Consider the following 16,104-nt stretch of genomic DNA (forward strand, 5'->3'; position numbering starts at 1 on the left):
CACACACAGGTGAGGGCAGACAGTTTCCCCCCCCAAGAATGTCGAGAGACACACAGAGATTGGAGCCAACCCACACACAGCGTTTTTACCAAAGGGAGACCCCTTAGCAGCGCTGACTGTGCACCATAAAAGGACAAACTGTCGTATTACAGCATCCCCCCCTTCTACAACCCCCTGGTACCGTTTACAGATAGCTGGAGTTGCTGTGGAGGGACCTGATTCTCCTTCTCAGTGCTGTGCAGGCAGGAAAATGGCACTGAAACGCTGCTGGGTTCGCTCTGAAGAGAAGCTCCGCCCCCTTAATGGCGCTGTCTTCCCGCTCTTCATGGATTATACTGGCCTGAGGAATTAATGCTGGCTGAGATCCGAGGACCCCGACAGGCTACTAGACCAGTGTAGGGGGTAAGCGCTGGCCCAGGGCGCCCCTCACAGCACCGCACCATGTACCGCTGAGCCTTCCCAGGAGCACAGTTAATACTCCGCTCCCTCCGCGCTGCCGCCATCTTCACACCAGCCCCCCGCTTGCTAGGGGGGTCAGTGTCTCACTCGCCACTTTTTCAGCTCTGTAAGGGGGTGGTGGCATGCTGCTGGGGCGAGTGATCCCCTGTGGCGGGGTGCGATCCGACCCCTCTGCTGCTCAGTGTCCTGTCAGCGGAGATAGTGGCTCAGAGCCCACAGAGCGGACACTGCTCCACCCCGTAGTCCCTCGCTGCAGGGAGGCTGTTGCCAGCAGCCTCCCTGTAAAATAAAAAAACTCTAACAAAACTTTTTACCAGGAAAACTCTGGAGAACTCCCCTAGCTGTTACCAGCTACTCCAGACACATTTTCTAAACTGAGTCTGGTAGGAGGGGCATAGAGGGAGGAGCCAGCCCACACTCTCAAACTCTTAAAGTGCCAATGGCTCCTGGTGGACCAGTCTATACCCCATGGTACTAATGTGGACCCCAGCATCCTCTAGGACGTAAGAGAAAACACAGGTTTTATTGACAGTGGAAAAGTGGTATTAGGGGGTCAAACCAGTTAGGTGCATACTGACGTTGTTTCTGCGAATTCATTTTGCAATCCAATTAGAAACTCGCATTTTACCATTAGCACCTTACTGAGGGTGTAAGATAGTAGGGAAAATCCTTATTTTAAGGTTACTATGTCGGGACACCGTGCAGAAACCTTGGACACCACCCCTAATTGGAAGTTTCCAATTAGCTTAATTAGTGCAATAAACACGTCTTTTGGGGGTTTAAAAAATAATGGTCTTAAATTGCCCCAAAATTAACAAATTTGTTGCTTTATGATTTTTGAAAAATAATTGATTTTTATTTATTTTTTACATTTTTTTAGTCACCTCAAAATACCCTTAAAGAATCTTTTTTCCTACTTTTTCGTATGAAAGTAAACGAAAACAGTTGTTGTTTTTATAATTTTTACTTTTTTTAAAATGTACAAATCAGCCATTTAACACTGTTTAAGAACCTCCAGTACAGCCTTCTGCATGACCCTGCAAACAAAAATTTACATTTTGTGTGGTCTAGGAAGGATTCCCCACTTTTTCATGCACTTCTCTCACATCGCACATGGCTGACAATTTGTAAACCCAAGGCATTTTTAATTGGATTGGAAAATTCTTGGGAGCGCGCATTCGTGTAAATGTCTGCGAGTTTCATGAAACAACTCACACCAAAAATGGACTGACCCCTTACGGGGAAGCCTTGAAGAGAGAGAAAGTGGAGAAATTGCCCATAGCAACAAGCGATTCTGTAATTTTACACAACGTGCTAGATAAATGCTAGCCAGAAGCTGATTGGTTGCTATACACAACTTCTCCACTTTATCTCTGGAATGATTGATACATCTCCCTTTTAGTAAGTTACAGCCACTCCATTCAATACTTTTCCTCAGAACAACACTACTGAGCAGGAATTATGGCTCCTCGATCCTGTCCCATACCAATCCTCACTCCTAGATCACCCGCCACCCAAATTTCCAGACTACCCACACGCATTCAGAACCCAGCCAACCTGATCCCCATTTCTCCCGTCCCCTCCCTTCCCTTCCCTTCTCCTGTGCACTTTGGAATGCTAGATCAATCTGCAACAAGCTGCCAACTATCCACGACCTCTTCATCTCCCACTCTTTTAACCTTCTCGCCATCACTGAAACCTGGCTCTCCTCCTCTGACACCACCTCCCCTGCTGCCCTCTCCTACGGAGGCCTCTCCTTCACCCACACGGTCAGACCTGATGGCCGCCAGGGTGGAGGCGTGGGCATCCTTCTCTCTCCTAACTGCACCTTTCGTGTCATCCCAACTGAGCCCTCCCTCACCTTCTCCACCTTTGAGGTCCACACTATCCGCCTCTTCTACCCCATTCACCTCCATGTGGCAGTGATCTACCGCCCCCCTGGCCGCTGTACACCTTTCCTTGACAACTTTGCTGCCTGGCTTCCCCACTTTCTCTCCTCCGACCTCCCCTCTATCATCCTCGGTGACTTTAACATCCCTATCGATATCACTAATGCAGCTTCCTCTAACCTTCTTGCTCTTTCCACCTCCTTTGGACTTTCTCAATGGTCCTCCACCCCTACTCACAATCTCGGCCACTCCCTCGACCTTGTCTTCACCCACCGATGTGATCTCTCTAATTTCTCTAACTCTTCCTTCCCTCTCTCTGACCACCATCTGCTTTCTTTCACCCTCTCATCTTCCCCTCTCTGCTCCACACCCAGACCCACCACCACCAGACGCAATCTCGGGTCCCTCAACCCCACTATCATATCCTCCCTCGAGACCTTCCTCTCTCCTCTTTCCACTATGACTTGTCCCAACCAGGCAGCCTCCTTCTATAACTCTTCCCTTACTGCTGCTCTTGACTCTGTGGCCCCCCTCTCATCTGTCCCCCTCCGCCGCTCCAAACCCCAACCCTGGCACACCAAACTCACACGATTCCTACAAAAATGTTCACGGTCTGCAGAACGCTCCTGGAGGAGATCCCACTCTCTGGCGGACTTTCTCCATTTCAAGTTTATCCTCTCTTCCTATAGCTCTGCTCTTTCTCTCGCCAAGCAATCCTTTTTCCAAACACTCATCTCTTCTCAGTCCTCCAGTCCACGCCGACTCTTTGAAACTTTCAACACTCTCCTTCGCCCCCCTCCTCCTCCCCTCCCCTCTTCCCTCACTCCCACTGACTTTGCCTCCTTCTTCATCTCCAAAATTGAGGATATTCAAAATTACATCTCCTCCCGTCACCCCTCTGCTGCCCCCCTGCTCCCACCATCCCTCCCGTCCATCTATCCCACTCTGTCCTGCTTCCGTCCCACCTCAGACAAGGAAGTCCACTCCCTCATCTTATCCTCTCCCCCCACAACCTGCCACTTCGACCCCCTCCCCTCCCGTCTTCTCCGCTCCCTCCCCCCCTCTGCATGCTCCCACCTTGCTCACCTCTTTAACCTATCGCTCTCTACTGGCATCTTTCCCTCACCATTCAAACATGCTCTGGTGTCCCCTATTCTCAAAAAAGCCAACCTCGACCCTTCATCACTCACTAGCTACCGCCCCATCTCTCTTCTCCCTTTCGCCTCCAAACTACTTGAACGACTGGTCTACAGCCGTCTCACAAGCTACCTCTCTGACCACTCTATCCTTGATCCACTACAATCTGGCTTTCGCCCACTCCACTCCACCGAGACTGCCCTGGTGAAAGTCACCAGTGACCTGCTTTCGGCCAAATCCAAGGGCAACTTCTCTTTGCTCATCCTTCTGGACCTCTCTGCTGCCTTTGACACCGTGGATCACCCTCTCCTCCTCCGCACACTCCAAAATGTTGGCCTCTCTAGCACCGTCCTTGACTGGTTTACCTCATACCTCACTAACCGCTCCTTCTCTGTGTCTGCCTCCGGAACCACCTCACACCCTTCCATCCTTCCTGTTGGTGTCCCTCAGGGTTCTGTCCTAGGCCCCCTTCTGTTCTCCCTCTACACCTCTTCCCTGGGTGCGCTCATTAACTCCTTTGGCCTTCAATACCACCTCTATGCTGATGACACACAACTCTACCTCTCCTCTCCTGATCTGTCCCCCTCTGTCATCTCTCAGGTCTCCAGCTGCCTCTCTGCCATCTCCTCCTGGATGTCTGAGCGCTCTCTGAAGCTCAACATGGATAAAACTGAACTTATTATCTTTCCCCCAGCCAGAGCAACACCCCCTACAAACATCTCTATCACTGTTGACAACACTATCATCTCCCCCGTTCCCCAACTCCGCTGCCTGGGCGTCACTCTTGACTCCTCCCTCTCCTTTGCACCCTACATCCAAGCTCTGGCGCAATCTTGTCGGTTCCAGCTACGCAACATTGCTCGCATCAGGCCACTTCTCTCCCAGAGTGCAACTAAACTTATCATCCACTCACTGGTCATCTCACGACTTGACTACTGCAATGTGCTCCTCACTGGCCTCACTTGCTCCCACATCGCTCCCCTCCAATCTGTCCTCAACTCTGCAGTTAGGCTCATCTTCCTCTCCCGCCGCTCCACTTCTGCCACTCCCCTTCAACAAAATCTACACTGGCTCCCATTCCCCTACAGAATCCTCTTCAAACTCCTCACCCTCACATACAAGGCCATCTCTAATTCCACTGCTCCCTACATCTCCAACCTCCTCTCCCTTCATACTCCCTCCCGCCCACTACGGTCGGCTGATGACCGTCGCCTCTCCTCTGCCTTGGTCACTGCTTCCCATGCACGAGTTCAGGATTTTGCCCGTGCTGCACCCCTTCAGTGGAATGCGCTCCCCCGCTCCATTAGACTCTCCCCGACCTTGCAAAGCTTCAAACGGGCATTGAAAACCCACCTATTCATCAAAGCGTACCCCTCCAATGCATAACCTAGTCCTTAGGCTGCTCCTCCATCCCCCTGCCCCATGCCTTGGACATCTCTGCTTTGCTCGCATACCACCATCAGGCTTCTACCTGCTTGCACCTCATGTCATCTGTCTGTTGCCCCTCCCCACTAGATTGTTAGCTCTTCAGAGCAGGGCCCTCTTTCCTCTTGTCTAAACCCTCTTCTTGACACATTTCACTCAGCGACCATCTTTACCTGCTTTCTGTCCTGCTGGTAAAGGCTCATCTCTATTTATGGCCGCCAGCCCCAAGTAGTACAATGATTACTCCTTCGCTACTTACATCTAAGCTGTATTATGTTTTGAGAATTGTGTTGCTCTTTGTTACCTGCACTCCATTTTTGTTATTTATTTACTGTTATGCTAAGTTTTGTCTCCCTGTACAGTCCTTTGTACGGCGCTGCGAAACACTTGTGGCGCCCTATAAATAAAATGTAATAATAATATGTCCTGTATTGTGAAGCCCCACCGACATGTTCTGCATTGTGCTGTCCGCCCCTGCTCCACATCTGTATGTCCTACATTGTGTTTACCCCATCTGTATCTATTGCATTGTGCCGTCATGCGTGTGCTTCACAAACCCCGACTCATTGGCACTGCCAGATCCTGTACACTACCATCCCTGACATCATGGAATTGCCAGGCCTCACTAATACATCACCTCTCGGTTTTGGAATGTCCTTTCCCTCCCATATTTTTTTTTTGGCTTCTGCCTCCCCATTTCGAATTGTCCTTTCCTCCCTATTCTTTCGTACTGCCTTCCCTGTGGATATGCCTAGGTCCCTCTAGTGCTCCAGGTTCTGCCACTGATAGTCTCCCCAGACGGCAACATCATCATATGATGTTTGTACTGCTGCATTCAGCGGGAGGCTTCTGTTTTTTTTTTAAGTGAACCTCCCGCTGCCCCACCAAACCTTCCTCTCGCTCCCGGTTTTAGCTGGGGGAGCCCGTATAGCATAGATTTAGCAGTTCCCTCACCAGGCCAGGCTCCACCTGCGGGGAGAAAGCACTGAGTCATCTGGGTCCACATGGCACTGCTCAGGTACCCGCTGCGTTTGCAGGTCCCCTATTGGTGCTGGGCAGGAGGGGCCTGGTGACCGCGTCAGAGTGCAGGGCGAATCTGTGCGGGGGTCCCAGTGTCCCTGGAGGAGCAGGAGTGGATTAGTCCCGGGTAATGGGGAGAGTGGCAGATGAGGAGCACGGGGTGGGGGGAGCAGACATAACCCTGCACACTGAAGTGATGTTAGGTGAACAGATGGGCAGCATAGCACTCACCAGCACTGGCGGTGCTGCAGCATGCAGGCTGTTTACAGTCACACAGAATTTTTTTTTTTTTTAAAGAATAAGCACGCAGAACAGTTCTTTACTGCAGTCATGTAATTGCTGCATTAGTGCATTCACTATCAGTCAAGGGCTACAGTATGGAGGCTATTCAGGTTCAGTTGCACCTGCAACCATTGGTGCAAAGTACCGCTTTTAGGTATTTTGCACATGAGCAGGACCTCCGGAGGTGCGAGCAGAAATCTGACTAAACAAGGTCTGCAATCCTGTTTTGTGTCCTAACATAGAGCAAACAGCATTGCGGCAGGCACTTTATACCCCTTTTCCACTTACGAGCACGGGTCGCAGCCGGGAGCCTGACACGGGAGCTGCCCCCTGCTGCGACCCGTGCTCGACCCCTTTCCCATCAGCAGTCACAACCCGGCATATGCCGGGTTGGTGACGCTTCTAGTGATGCGGCAGGGAGATCACATGATCTCCCAGCGCCGCCCTTCCATACAGTGTAAATGGGAGCCGTGTCGCATCGACACGGCTCCCGTTTACACTACAACCCTACCCGGATCATTCCCGTGTCCTACCCAGGTAAATAGCCGGGTAGGATTCACGGGTCACTTGATCCGGGTTTACCCTTTTCCACTTGCAAAAAACACGGGTAAATGCGCGCCCCCGTGCATTTACCCGTGTTTTTTGAGCTAGTGGAAAAGGGGTATTAGTCGGAGAATGCCTGTTCTCTCAACTAAACACCCTGTTTAATTCGCGGGAACTGGCATTCTCTAACTTAGCAGCATGCTGAATTGAATAGCTCCAGAAACTCCTTTCCAGTGCTATTCAATTCACATTGAGTTGAATCAACCCCTTAAATATTACTTATTTTATATTAACAGAATTATTACTTATTTGTATTAATAATATGTATATTAGGTGTACGAGCCTGCGGCATACAGAAGGACCAAAATTCCTGGAAGGTCAACAGAGACAGTAACTGAGCAACTTTGCCAGGTGTGCTGCTGGCTCCCAATATCACCTATACACACAGACAGTCACTGACACTTTTCCTATATACTGTAGCTAAGTGACCATTGCCACTGCACGGCACTGCCCGGTTCAGAGTGACCATGTGGCACTGGCTGGCATTGTGTGTGTGATGACGATAAACATCTGAGGGTACCTACCAGAACAGCGCATAGTTGGGGTAAATGTATGAAGCAGTGATAAGAGTGGAGAAGTGAGCCAGTGGAAAAGTTGCCCATTGCAACCAATCAGCATTGAAGTAACATTTATAATTTGCATAAAATAAATTATACAGATAAGTTGCCCATGGGCAACTTCTCCACTTTTATCACTGCTTTATACATTTACCCGACTATGGGGTCTATTCATGCAGCAGTGAAAAGCCCTGTTTCGCGTTAAACAGGGCTTTTCTCTGCCTACTGCAATTCACAGAGCAGGTTACCGTGGAGAAGTCTCTGACTTCTCCAGCGGTACCCCCGCTCTGTGCCTGAATCGCATCACCATACCTTTGTATGGTGAGTGCGATTCATGAAGGTGCGGAAAGCTCTGCTTTCCGCTTCTCCATGGAGTTTATGAACTGTGGTGCGGAGACGGCAGGGAAGCTCAATGCTTCCCTGATCGCTGCTCGGCACCTTGCGCTGGCTCCGCCTCCCAGCAGCCACTACGGCCTGTCGAGAGGTCAAAAAGCTGCGCATGAGCAAAGGGACCCGCCGCTGGACTCCGCGCATCGCAGGGAGGGACCGCTGGAGATAACCTCACCGCAGGAGCCACAGACACCGCACCATCGGAAGGGTGACTATACATGAATTGCTACTTATTACAGCTATACATCGCATCGAAGCGATGCATAGTGATAAGTAGCAATTCTGTTTTCGTTTTCTGTATGAATAGACCCCTATGTGGCCTGCCCCCTCCCTGATGTGTATTTAGTACTATTGGATAAACTAAAGCATACTTCCCAACATGTCCCTCTCCAGGAGGGACACAATGCTCTGCTTCTGGACTTTTCTCTTAATGTATGATTGCCGGCACCTGTTTTGAACAGGTTAATGGATAAGAAAGGTGTTTCAGCACAGGTGATGGCAATCATACAGCAAGAGGGAAGTCCAGGAGCAGAGCATTCTGTCCCTCCTTTAGAGGGTCATGTTCGGAGGTATGCTAAAGCAATCAACCTATAGGAGACAGCAGCAGTGGGCAGGGGGCAGCGCAGGGCCCCTCACCACACACCGCGGTGACGTTTCCGGGGCTCTCACCTCTTTAGCGCGCCGGTCATTAAGTAAGAATCAAAGGAAAACGTTTTCCCGCCATCTCTACTGCTTTCCTGGGCACAGGTGAAGCGGGGCGGCCTGCACTCCCCGCCGCTGCCCAGCTCCAGGCTCTCGGTGAGGTACGGGGAGAAGGGCGGGGTAAGGGAACCGGTGAACTCCTCGGTCATGCTGACGCCGAGCACTAGCACCCGCCGGTCCCTCTCTCTGGGACACCACGGCACACTCCGAGCTCGAACCCCGCCCCAACATCTACGTCAGGAAGCCTGTAACCAATGAGGCGCTCACTCTCCGACACTGTCGCGCCTGATCATTGGCTACGGCGGAGAGCCTGGAACGCGGGAAATGTCATTAGTAGTATTCGTGTTCCGCAATGAAAGCTACAACGTAGCTATAGGGTAGGAATCCCGAAGGCAGATGGAGGTGTCGTCCGAGTCAGGACTCAGGATCACCAGTTACCAGCAACGGTGGATGCTCCCCGGGAGTAGCAGGCCGTGTGGCTCGGTGTCTGTATACGTAGTAGATCTTATAAACGTCTACCGCAATAGCTGAGGTTATGATAAGTGTGTGACTACTGTAGTGTCATATGTTGTGAGCTGGCCGGAACATGTATCAGAAGAAATTCTGACTCTAGACAGGAGCAAACGTAGGATTTTAATAGGTGTGTGTGTAATAAAAAAAAAAATATATATATATATATTTCTCTAACGTCCTAGTGGATGCTGGGAACTCCGTAAGGACCATGGGGAATAGACGGGCTCCGCAGGAGACTGGGCACTCTAAGAAAGAATTAGGACTACTGGTGTGCACTGGCTCCTCCCTCTATGCTCCTCCTCCAGACCTCAGTTAGAATCTGTGCCCGGCTCGAGCTGGTTGCACACTAGGGGCTCTCCTGAGCTTCTAGTAAAGAAAGTTTCTCTATCGTCCTAGTGGATGCTGGGGTTCCTGAAAGGACCATGGGGGATAGCGGCTCCGCAGGAGACAGGGCACAAAAAGTAAAGCTTTAGGATCAGGTGGTGTGCACTGGCTCCTCCCCCTATGACCCTCCTCCAAGCCAGTTAGATTTTTGTGCCCGGCCGAGAAGGGTGCAATCTAGGTGGCTCTCCTAAAGAGCTGCTTAGAAAAGTTTAGCTTAGGTTTTTTATTTTACAGTGAGTCCTGCTGGCAACAGGATCACTGCAACGAGGGACTTAGGGGAGAAGAAGTGAACTCACCTGCGTGCAGGATGGATTGGCTTCTTGGCTACTGGACATCAGCTCCAGAGGGACGATCACAGGTACAGCCTGGATGGTCACCGGAGCCTTGCCGCCGGCCCCCTTGCAGATGCTGAAGTAAGAAGAGGTCCAGAATCGGCGGCAGAAGACTCCTCAGTCTTCTAAAGGTAGCGCACAGCACTGCAGCTGTGCGCCATTTTCCTCTCAGCACACTTCACACGGCAGTCACTGAGGGTGCAGGGCGCTGGGAGGGGGGCGCCCTGGGAGGCAAATGAAAACCTATTTTGGCTAAAAATACCTCACATATAGCCTCCGGAGGCTATATGGAGATATTTAACCCCTGCCAGAATCCATTAAAAGCGGGAGACGAGGCCGCCGAAAAAGGGGCGGGGCCTATCTCCTCAGCACACAGCGCCATTTTCCCTCACAGAAAGGCTGGAGGGAAGGCTCCCAGGCTCTCCCCTGCACTGCACTACAGAAACAGGGTTAAAACAGAGAGGGGGGGCACTAATTTGGCGTTAGAAATATATAAAAAAGATGCTATAAGGGAAAACACTTATATAAGGTTGTCCCTATATAATTATAGCGTTTTTGGTGTGTGCTGGCAAACTCTCCCTCTGTCTCTCCAAAGGGCTAGTGGGTCCTGTCCTCTATTCAGAGCATTCCCTGTGTGTGTGCTGTGTGTCGGTACGTGTGTGTCGACATGTATGAGGACGATGTTGGTGAGGAGGCGGAGCAAATTGCCTGTAATGGTGATGTCACTCTCTAGGGAGTCGACACCGGAATGGATGGCTTATTTAGGGAATTACGTGATAATGTCAACACGCTGCAAGGTCGGTTGACGACATGAGACGGCCGACAAACAATTAGTACCGGTCCAGACGTCTCAAAAACACCGTCAGGGGTTTTTAAAACGCCCGTTTACTTTAGTCGGTCGACACAGACAGGGACACTGAATCCAGTGTCGACGGTGAATAAACAAACGTATTCCTTATTAGGGCCACACGTTAAAGGCAATGAAGGAGGTGTTACATATTTCTGATACTACAAGTACCACAAAAGAGGGTATTATGTGGGATGTGAAAAAACTACAGTAGTTTTTCCTGAATCAGATAAATTAAATAAAGTGTGTGATGATGCGTGGGTTCCCCCCGATAGAAAATTATGGGCGGTATACCCTTTCCCGCCAGAAGTTAGGGCGCGTTGGGAAACACCCCTTAGGGTGGATAAGGCGCTCACACGCTTATCAAAACAAGTGGCGGTACCGTCTATAGATAGGGCCGTCCTCAAGGACCAGCTGACAGGAGGCTGGAAAATATCATAAAAAGTATATACACACATACTGGTGTTATACTGCGACCAGCGATCGCCTCAGCCTGGATGTGCAGAGCTGGGGTGGCTTGGTCGGATTCCCTGACTAAAAATATTGATACCCTTGACAGGGACAGTATTTTATTGACTATAGAGCATTTAAAGGATGCATTTCTATATATGCGAGATGCACAGAGGGATATTTGCACTCTGGCATCAAGAGTAAATGCGATGTCCATATCTGCCAGAAGATGTTATGGACACGACAGTGGTCAGGTGATGCAGATTCCAAACGGCAAAAAGGTGTATTGCCGTATAAAGGAAGAGGAGTTTTTTGGGGTCGGTCCATCGGACCTGGTGGCCACGGCAACTGCTGGAAAATCCACCGTTTTTACCCTAAGTCACATCTCTGCAGAAAAAGACACCGTCTTTTCAGCCTCAGTCCTTTCGTCCCTATAAGATCATATCTGCCCAGGGATAGAGGAAAGGGAAGAAGACTGCAGCAGGCAGCCCATTCCCAGGAACAGAAGCGTTCCACCGCTTCTGACAAGTTCTCAGCATGGCGCTGAGACCGTACAGGACCCCTGGATCCTACAAGTAGTATCCCAGGGGTACAGATTGGAATGTAGAGACGTTTCCTCTTCGCAGGCTCCTGAAGTCTGCTTTACCAAGGTCTCCCTCCGACAAGGAGGCAGTATGGGAAAAAATTCACAAGCTGTATTCCCAGCAGGTGATAATTAAATTACCCCTCCTACTACAAGAAAAGGGGTATTATTCCACACTATATTGTGGTACTGAAGCCAGAAGGCTAGGTGAGACTTATTCTAAAAAAATTTTTGAACACTTACAAAGGTTCAAAGCAAGATGGAGTCACTCAGAGCAGTGATAACGAACCAGGAAGAAGGGGACTATATAGTGTCCGGGGACATCAGGGATGCTTACCTCTATGTCCCAAATTTGCCCTTCTCACTAAGGGTACCTCAGGTTCGTGGTGCAGAACTGTCACTATCAGTTTTAGACGCTGCCGTTTGGATTGTCCACGGCACCCCGGGTCTTTACCAAGGTAATGGCCGAAATGATGATTCTTCTTCGAAGAAAAGGCGTCTAAATTATCCCTTACTTGGACGACCTCCTGATAAGGGCATAGTCCAGGGAACAGTTGGAGGTCGGAGTAGCACTATCTCGGATACTGCTACAACAGCACGGGTGGATTCTAAATATTCCAAAATCGCAGCTGATCCCGACGACACGTCTGCTGTGCCTAGGGATGATTCTGGACACAGTCCAGAAAAAGGTGTTTCTCCCGGAAGAGAAAGCCAGGGAGTTATCCGAGCTAGTCAGGAACCTCCTAAAAACAGTGCATCATTGCACAAGGGTCCTGGTAAAAATGGTGGCTTCCTACGAAGCAATTCCATTCGGCAGATTTCACGCAAGAACTTTTCAGTGGGATCTGCTGGACAAATGGTCCGGATCGCATCTTCAGATGCATCAGCGGATAACCCTATATCCAAGGACAAGGGTGTCTCTCCTGTGGTGGTTATAGAGTGCTCATCTTCTAGAGGGCCGCAGATTTGGCATTCAGGATTGGATGCTGGTGACCACGGAGCCCAGCCCGAGAGGCTGGGGAGCAGTCACACAAGGAAAAAATTTCCAGGGAGTGTGATCAAGTCTGGAGACTTTTCTCCACATAAATATACTGGAGCTAAGGGTAAATTTATAATGCTCTAAGCTTAGCAAGACCTCTGCTTCAAGGTCAGCCGATATTGATCCAGTGGGAAAAACATCACGGCAGTCGCCCACGTAAACAGACAGGGCGACACAAGAAGCAGGAGGGCAATGGCAGAAACTGCAAGGACTTTTCGCTGGGCGGAAAATCATGTGATAGCACTGTCAGCAGTGTTTCATCCCGGGAATGGAAACTGGGAAGCAGACTTCCTCAGCAGGCACGACCTCCTCCCGGGAGAGTGGAAACTTCATCGGGAAGTTTTTTTTCACATGATTGTAAACCGTTGGGAAATACCAAAGGTGGACATGATGGCGTCCCGTCTGAACAAAAAACGGGACAGGTATTGCGCCAGGTCAAGAGACCCTCAGGCAATAGCTGTGGACGTTCTGGTAACACCGTGGGTGTACCAGTCGGTGTATGTGTTCCCTCCTCTGCTTCTCATACCTAAGGTGCTGAGAATTATAAGACGTAGAGGAGTAAGAACTATACTCATGGCTGCGGATGGGCCAAGAAGGACTTGGTACCCGGAACTTCAAGAGATGCTTACAGAGGTTTTATGGCCTCTGCCGCTAAGAAGGGACTTGCTTCAGCAAGTACCATGTCTGTTCCAAGACTTACCGCAGCTGCGTTTGTCGGCATGGCGGTGGAACGCCGGATCCTAAGGGAAAAAGGCATTCCGGAAGAGGTCATTCCTACCCTGGTCAAAGCCAGAAAGGAGGTGACCGCACAATATTGTCACCACATGTGGCGAAAATATGTTGCGTGGTGTGAGGCCAGGAAGGCCCCACAAAGAAATTTCAACTCGGTCGTTTCCTGCATTTCCTGCAAACAGGAGTGTCTATGGGCCTCAAATTGGGGTCCATTAAGGTTCAAATTTCGGCCCTGTCGATTTTCTTCCAGAAAGAATTGGCTTCAGTTCCTGAAGTCCAGAAGTTTGTCAAGGGAGTATTGCATATACAACCCCCTTTTGTGCCTCCAGTGGCACTGTGGGATCTCAACGTAGTTCTGGGATTCCTCAAATCACATTGGTTTAAAACCAGTCAAATCTGTGGATTTGAAGCATCTCACATGAAAAGTGACCATGATCTTGGCCCTGGCCTGGACCAGGCGAGTGTCAAATTGGTGGTTTTTTCTCAAAAAAGCCCATATCTGTTTGTCCATTCGGACAGGGCAGAGCTGCAGACTCGTCCCCAGTTCTCTCCCTAAGGTGGTGTCAGTGTTTCACCTGAACCAGCTTATTGTGGTGCCTTGCACCTACTAGGGACTTGGAGGACTCCAAGTTGCTAGATGTTGTCAGGGCCCTGAAAATATGTTCCAGGACGGCTGGAGTCAGGAAAACTGACTTGCTGTTATCCTGTATGCACCCAACAAACTGGGTGCTTTTGCTTCTAAGCAGACTATTGCTAGTTGGATGTGTAATACAATTCAGCTTGCACATTCTGTGGCAGGCCTGCCACAGCCAAAATATGTAAATGCCCATTCCACAAGGAAGGTGGTCTCATCTTGGGCGGCTGCCCGAGGGGTCTCGGCTTTTACAACTTTGCCGAGCGGTTATTTAGTCAGGGGAAAACACGTTTGTAAAATCCTACAAATTTGATACCCTGACTAAGGAGGACCTGGAGTTCTCTCATTCGGTGCTGCAGAGTCATCCGCACTCTCCCGCCCGTTTGGGAGCTTTGGTATTATCCCCATGGTCCTTTCAGGAACCCCAGCATCCACTAGGACGATAGAGAAAATAAGAATTTACTTACCGATAATTCTATTTCTCGGAGTCCGTAGTGGATGCTGGGCGCCCATCCCAAGTGCGGATTATCTGCAATACTTGTACATAGTTACAAAAATCGGGTAATTATTGTTGTGAGCCATCTTTTCAGAGGCTCCGCTGTTATCATACTGTTAACTGGGTTCAGATCACAGGTTGTACAGTGTGATTGGTGTGGCTGGTATGAGTCTTACCCGGGATTCAAAATCCTTCCTTATTATGTACGCTCGTCCGGGCACAGTATCTAACTGGCTTGGAGGAGGGTCATAGGGGGAGGAGCCAGTGCACACCACCTGATCCTAAAGCTTTACTTTTGGTGCCCTGTCTCCTGCGGAGCCGCTATCCCCCATGGTCCCTTCAGGAACCCCAGCATCCACTACGGACTCCGAGAAATAGAATTATCGGTAAGTAAATTCTTATTTTCTCTAACGTCCTAGTGGATGCTGGGGACTCCGTCAGGACCATGGGGATTAGCGGCTCCGCAGGAGACAGGGCACAAAAGTAAAAGCTTTAGGATCAGGTGGTGTGCACTGGCTCCTCCCCCTATGACCCTCCTCCAAGCCTTAGTTAGGTTTTTGTGCCCGTCCGAGCAGGGTGCAATCTAGGTGGCTCTCCTAAAGAGCTGCTTAGAAAAAGTTTTTAGGTTTTTTATTTTCAGTGAGTCCTGCTGGCAACAGGCTCACTGCAACGAGGGACTTAGGGGAGAAGAAGTGAACTCACCTGCGTGCAGGATGGATTGGCTTCTTAGGCTACTGGACACCATTAGCTCCAGAGGGATCGAACACAGGCCCAGCCATGGAGTCCGGTCCCGGAGCCGCGCCGCCGACCCCCTTACAGATGCCGAAAAGCGAAGAGGTCCAGAAACCGGCGGCAGAAGACTTTTCAGTCTTCATGAGGTAGCGCACAGCACTGCAGCTGTGCGCCATTGTTGTCACACACTTCACACCAGCGGTCACGGAGGGTGCAGGGCGCTGCAGGGGGCGCCCTGGGCAGCAATGAGAATACCTTGTTCTGGCTAAAAAATACATCACATATAGCCCTTGGGGCTATATGGATGTATTTAACCCCTGCCAGGTCTCACAAACTCCGGAGAAGAGCCCGCCGAAATAGGGGGCGGGGCCTATCTCCTCAGCACACAGCGCCATTTTCCTGCTCAGCTCCGCTGCGAGGAAGGCTCCCAGGACTCTCCCCTGCACTGCACTACAGAAACAGGGTAAAAAAGAGAGGGGGGGGGGGGCACTTTTTTTGGCGTTTTTTGATATATATTAAGCTGCTATAAGAGAGACAACACTTCTATAGGGTTGTTCCTATATATTTATAGCGCTTGGGTGTGTGCTGGCAAACTCTCCCTCTGTCTCCCCAAAGGGCTAGTGGGGTCCTGTCTTCGATAAGAGCATTCCCTGTGTGTCTGCTGTGTGTCGGTACGTGTGTGTCGACATGTATGAGGACGATGTTGGTGTGGAGGCGGAGCAATTGCCGGTAATGGTGATGTCACCCCCTAGGGAGTCGACACCGGAATGGATGGCTTTATTTATGGAATTACGTGATAATGTCAGCACATTACAAAAATCAGTTGACGACATGAGACGGCCGGAAAACCAGTTAGTACCTGTACAGGCGTCTCAGACACCGTCAGGGGCTGTAAAAC

The 16,104-nt window shown here is 50.3% G+C and overlaps 1 protein-coding gene across 1 annotated transcript in view; it reads right to left on the reverse strand.

Annotated features, from left to right (window-relative positions):
• The window catches only part of MMS22L (MMS22 like, DNA repair protein), a 457,009-nt gene extending 448,290 nt beyond the window's left edge, over positions 1–8,719 (reverse strand). Inside the window, exon 1 of the mRNA XM_063917017.1 lies at positions 8,432–8,719. Within this exon, the coding sequence (XP_063773087.1) occupies positions 8,432–8,613 (182 nt within the window). The 5' untranslated portion in view covers positions 8,614–8,719. The remainder of the gene's footprint in view (positions 1–8,431) is intronic.
• Between the last annotated feature and the right edge of the window lie 7,385 nt (positions 8,720–16,104).

This window comes from Pseudophryne corroboree, chromosome 4 (genome assembly GCF_028390025.1).
Source record: "Pseudophryne corroboree isolate aPseCor3 chromosome 4, aPseCor3.hap2, whole genome shotgun sequence".
In the NCBI taxonomy this organism is placed as follows: Eukaryota; Metazoa; Chordata; class Amphibia; order Anura; family Myobatrachidae; genus Pseudophryne; species Pseudophryne corroboree.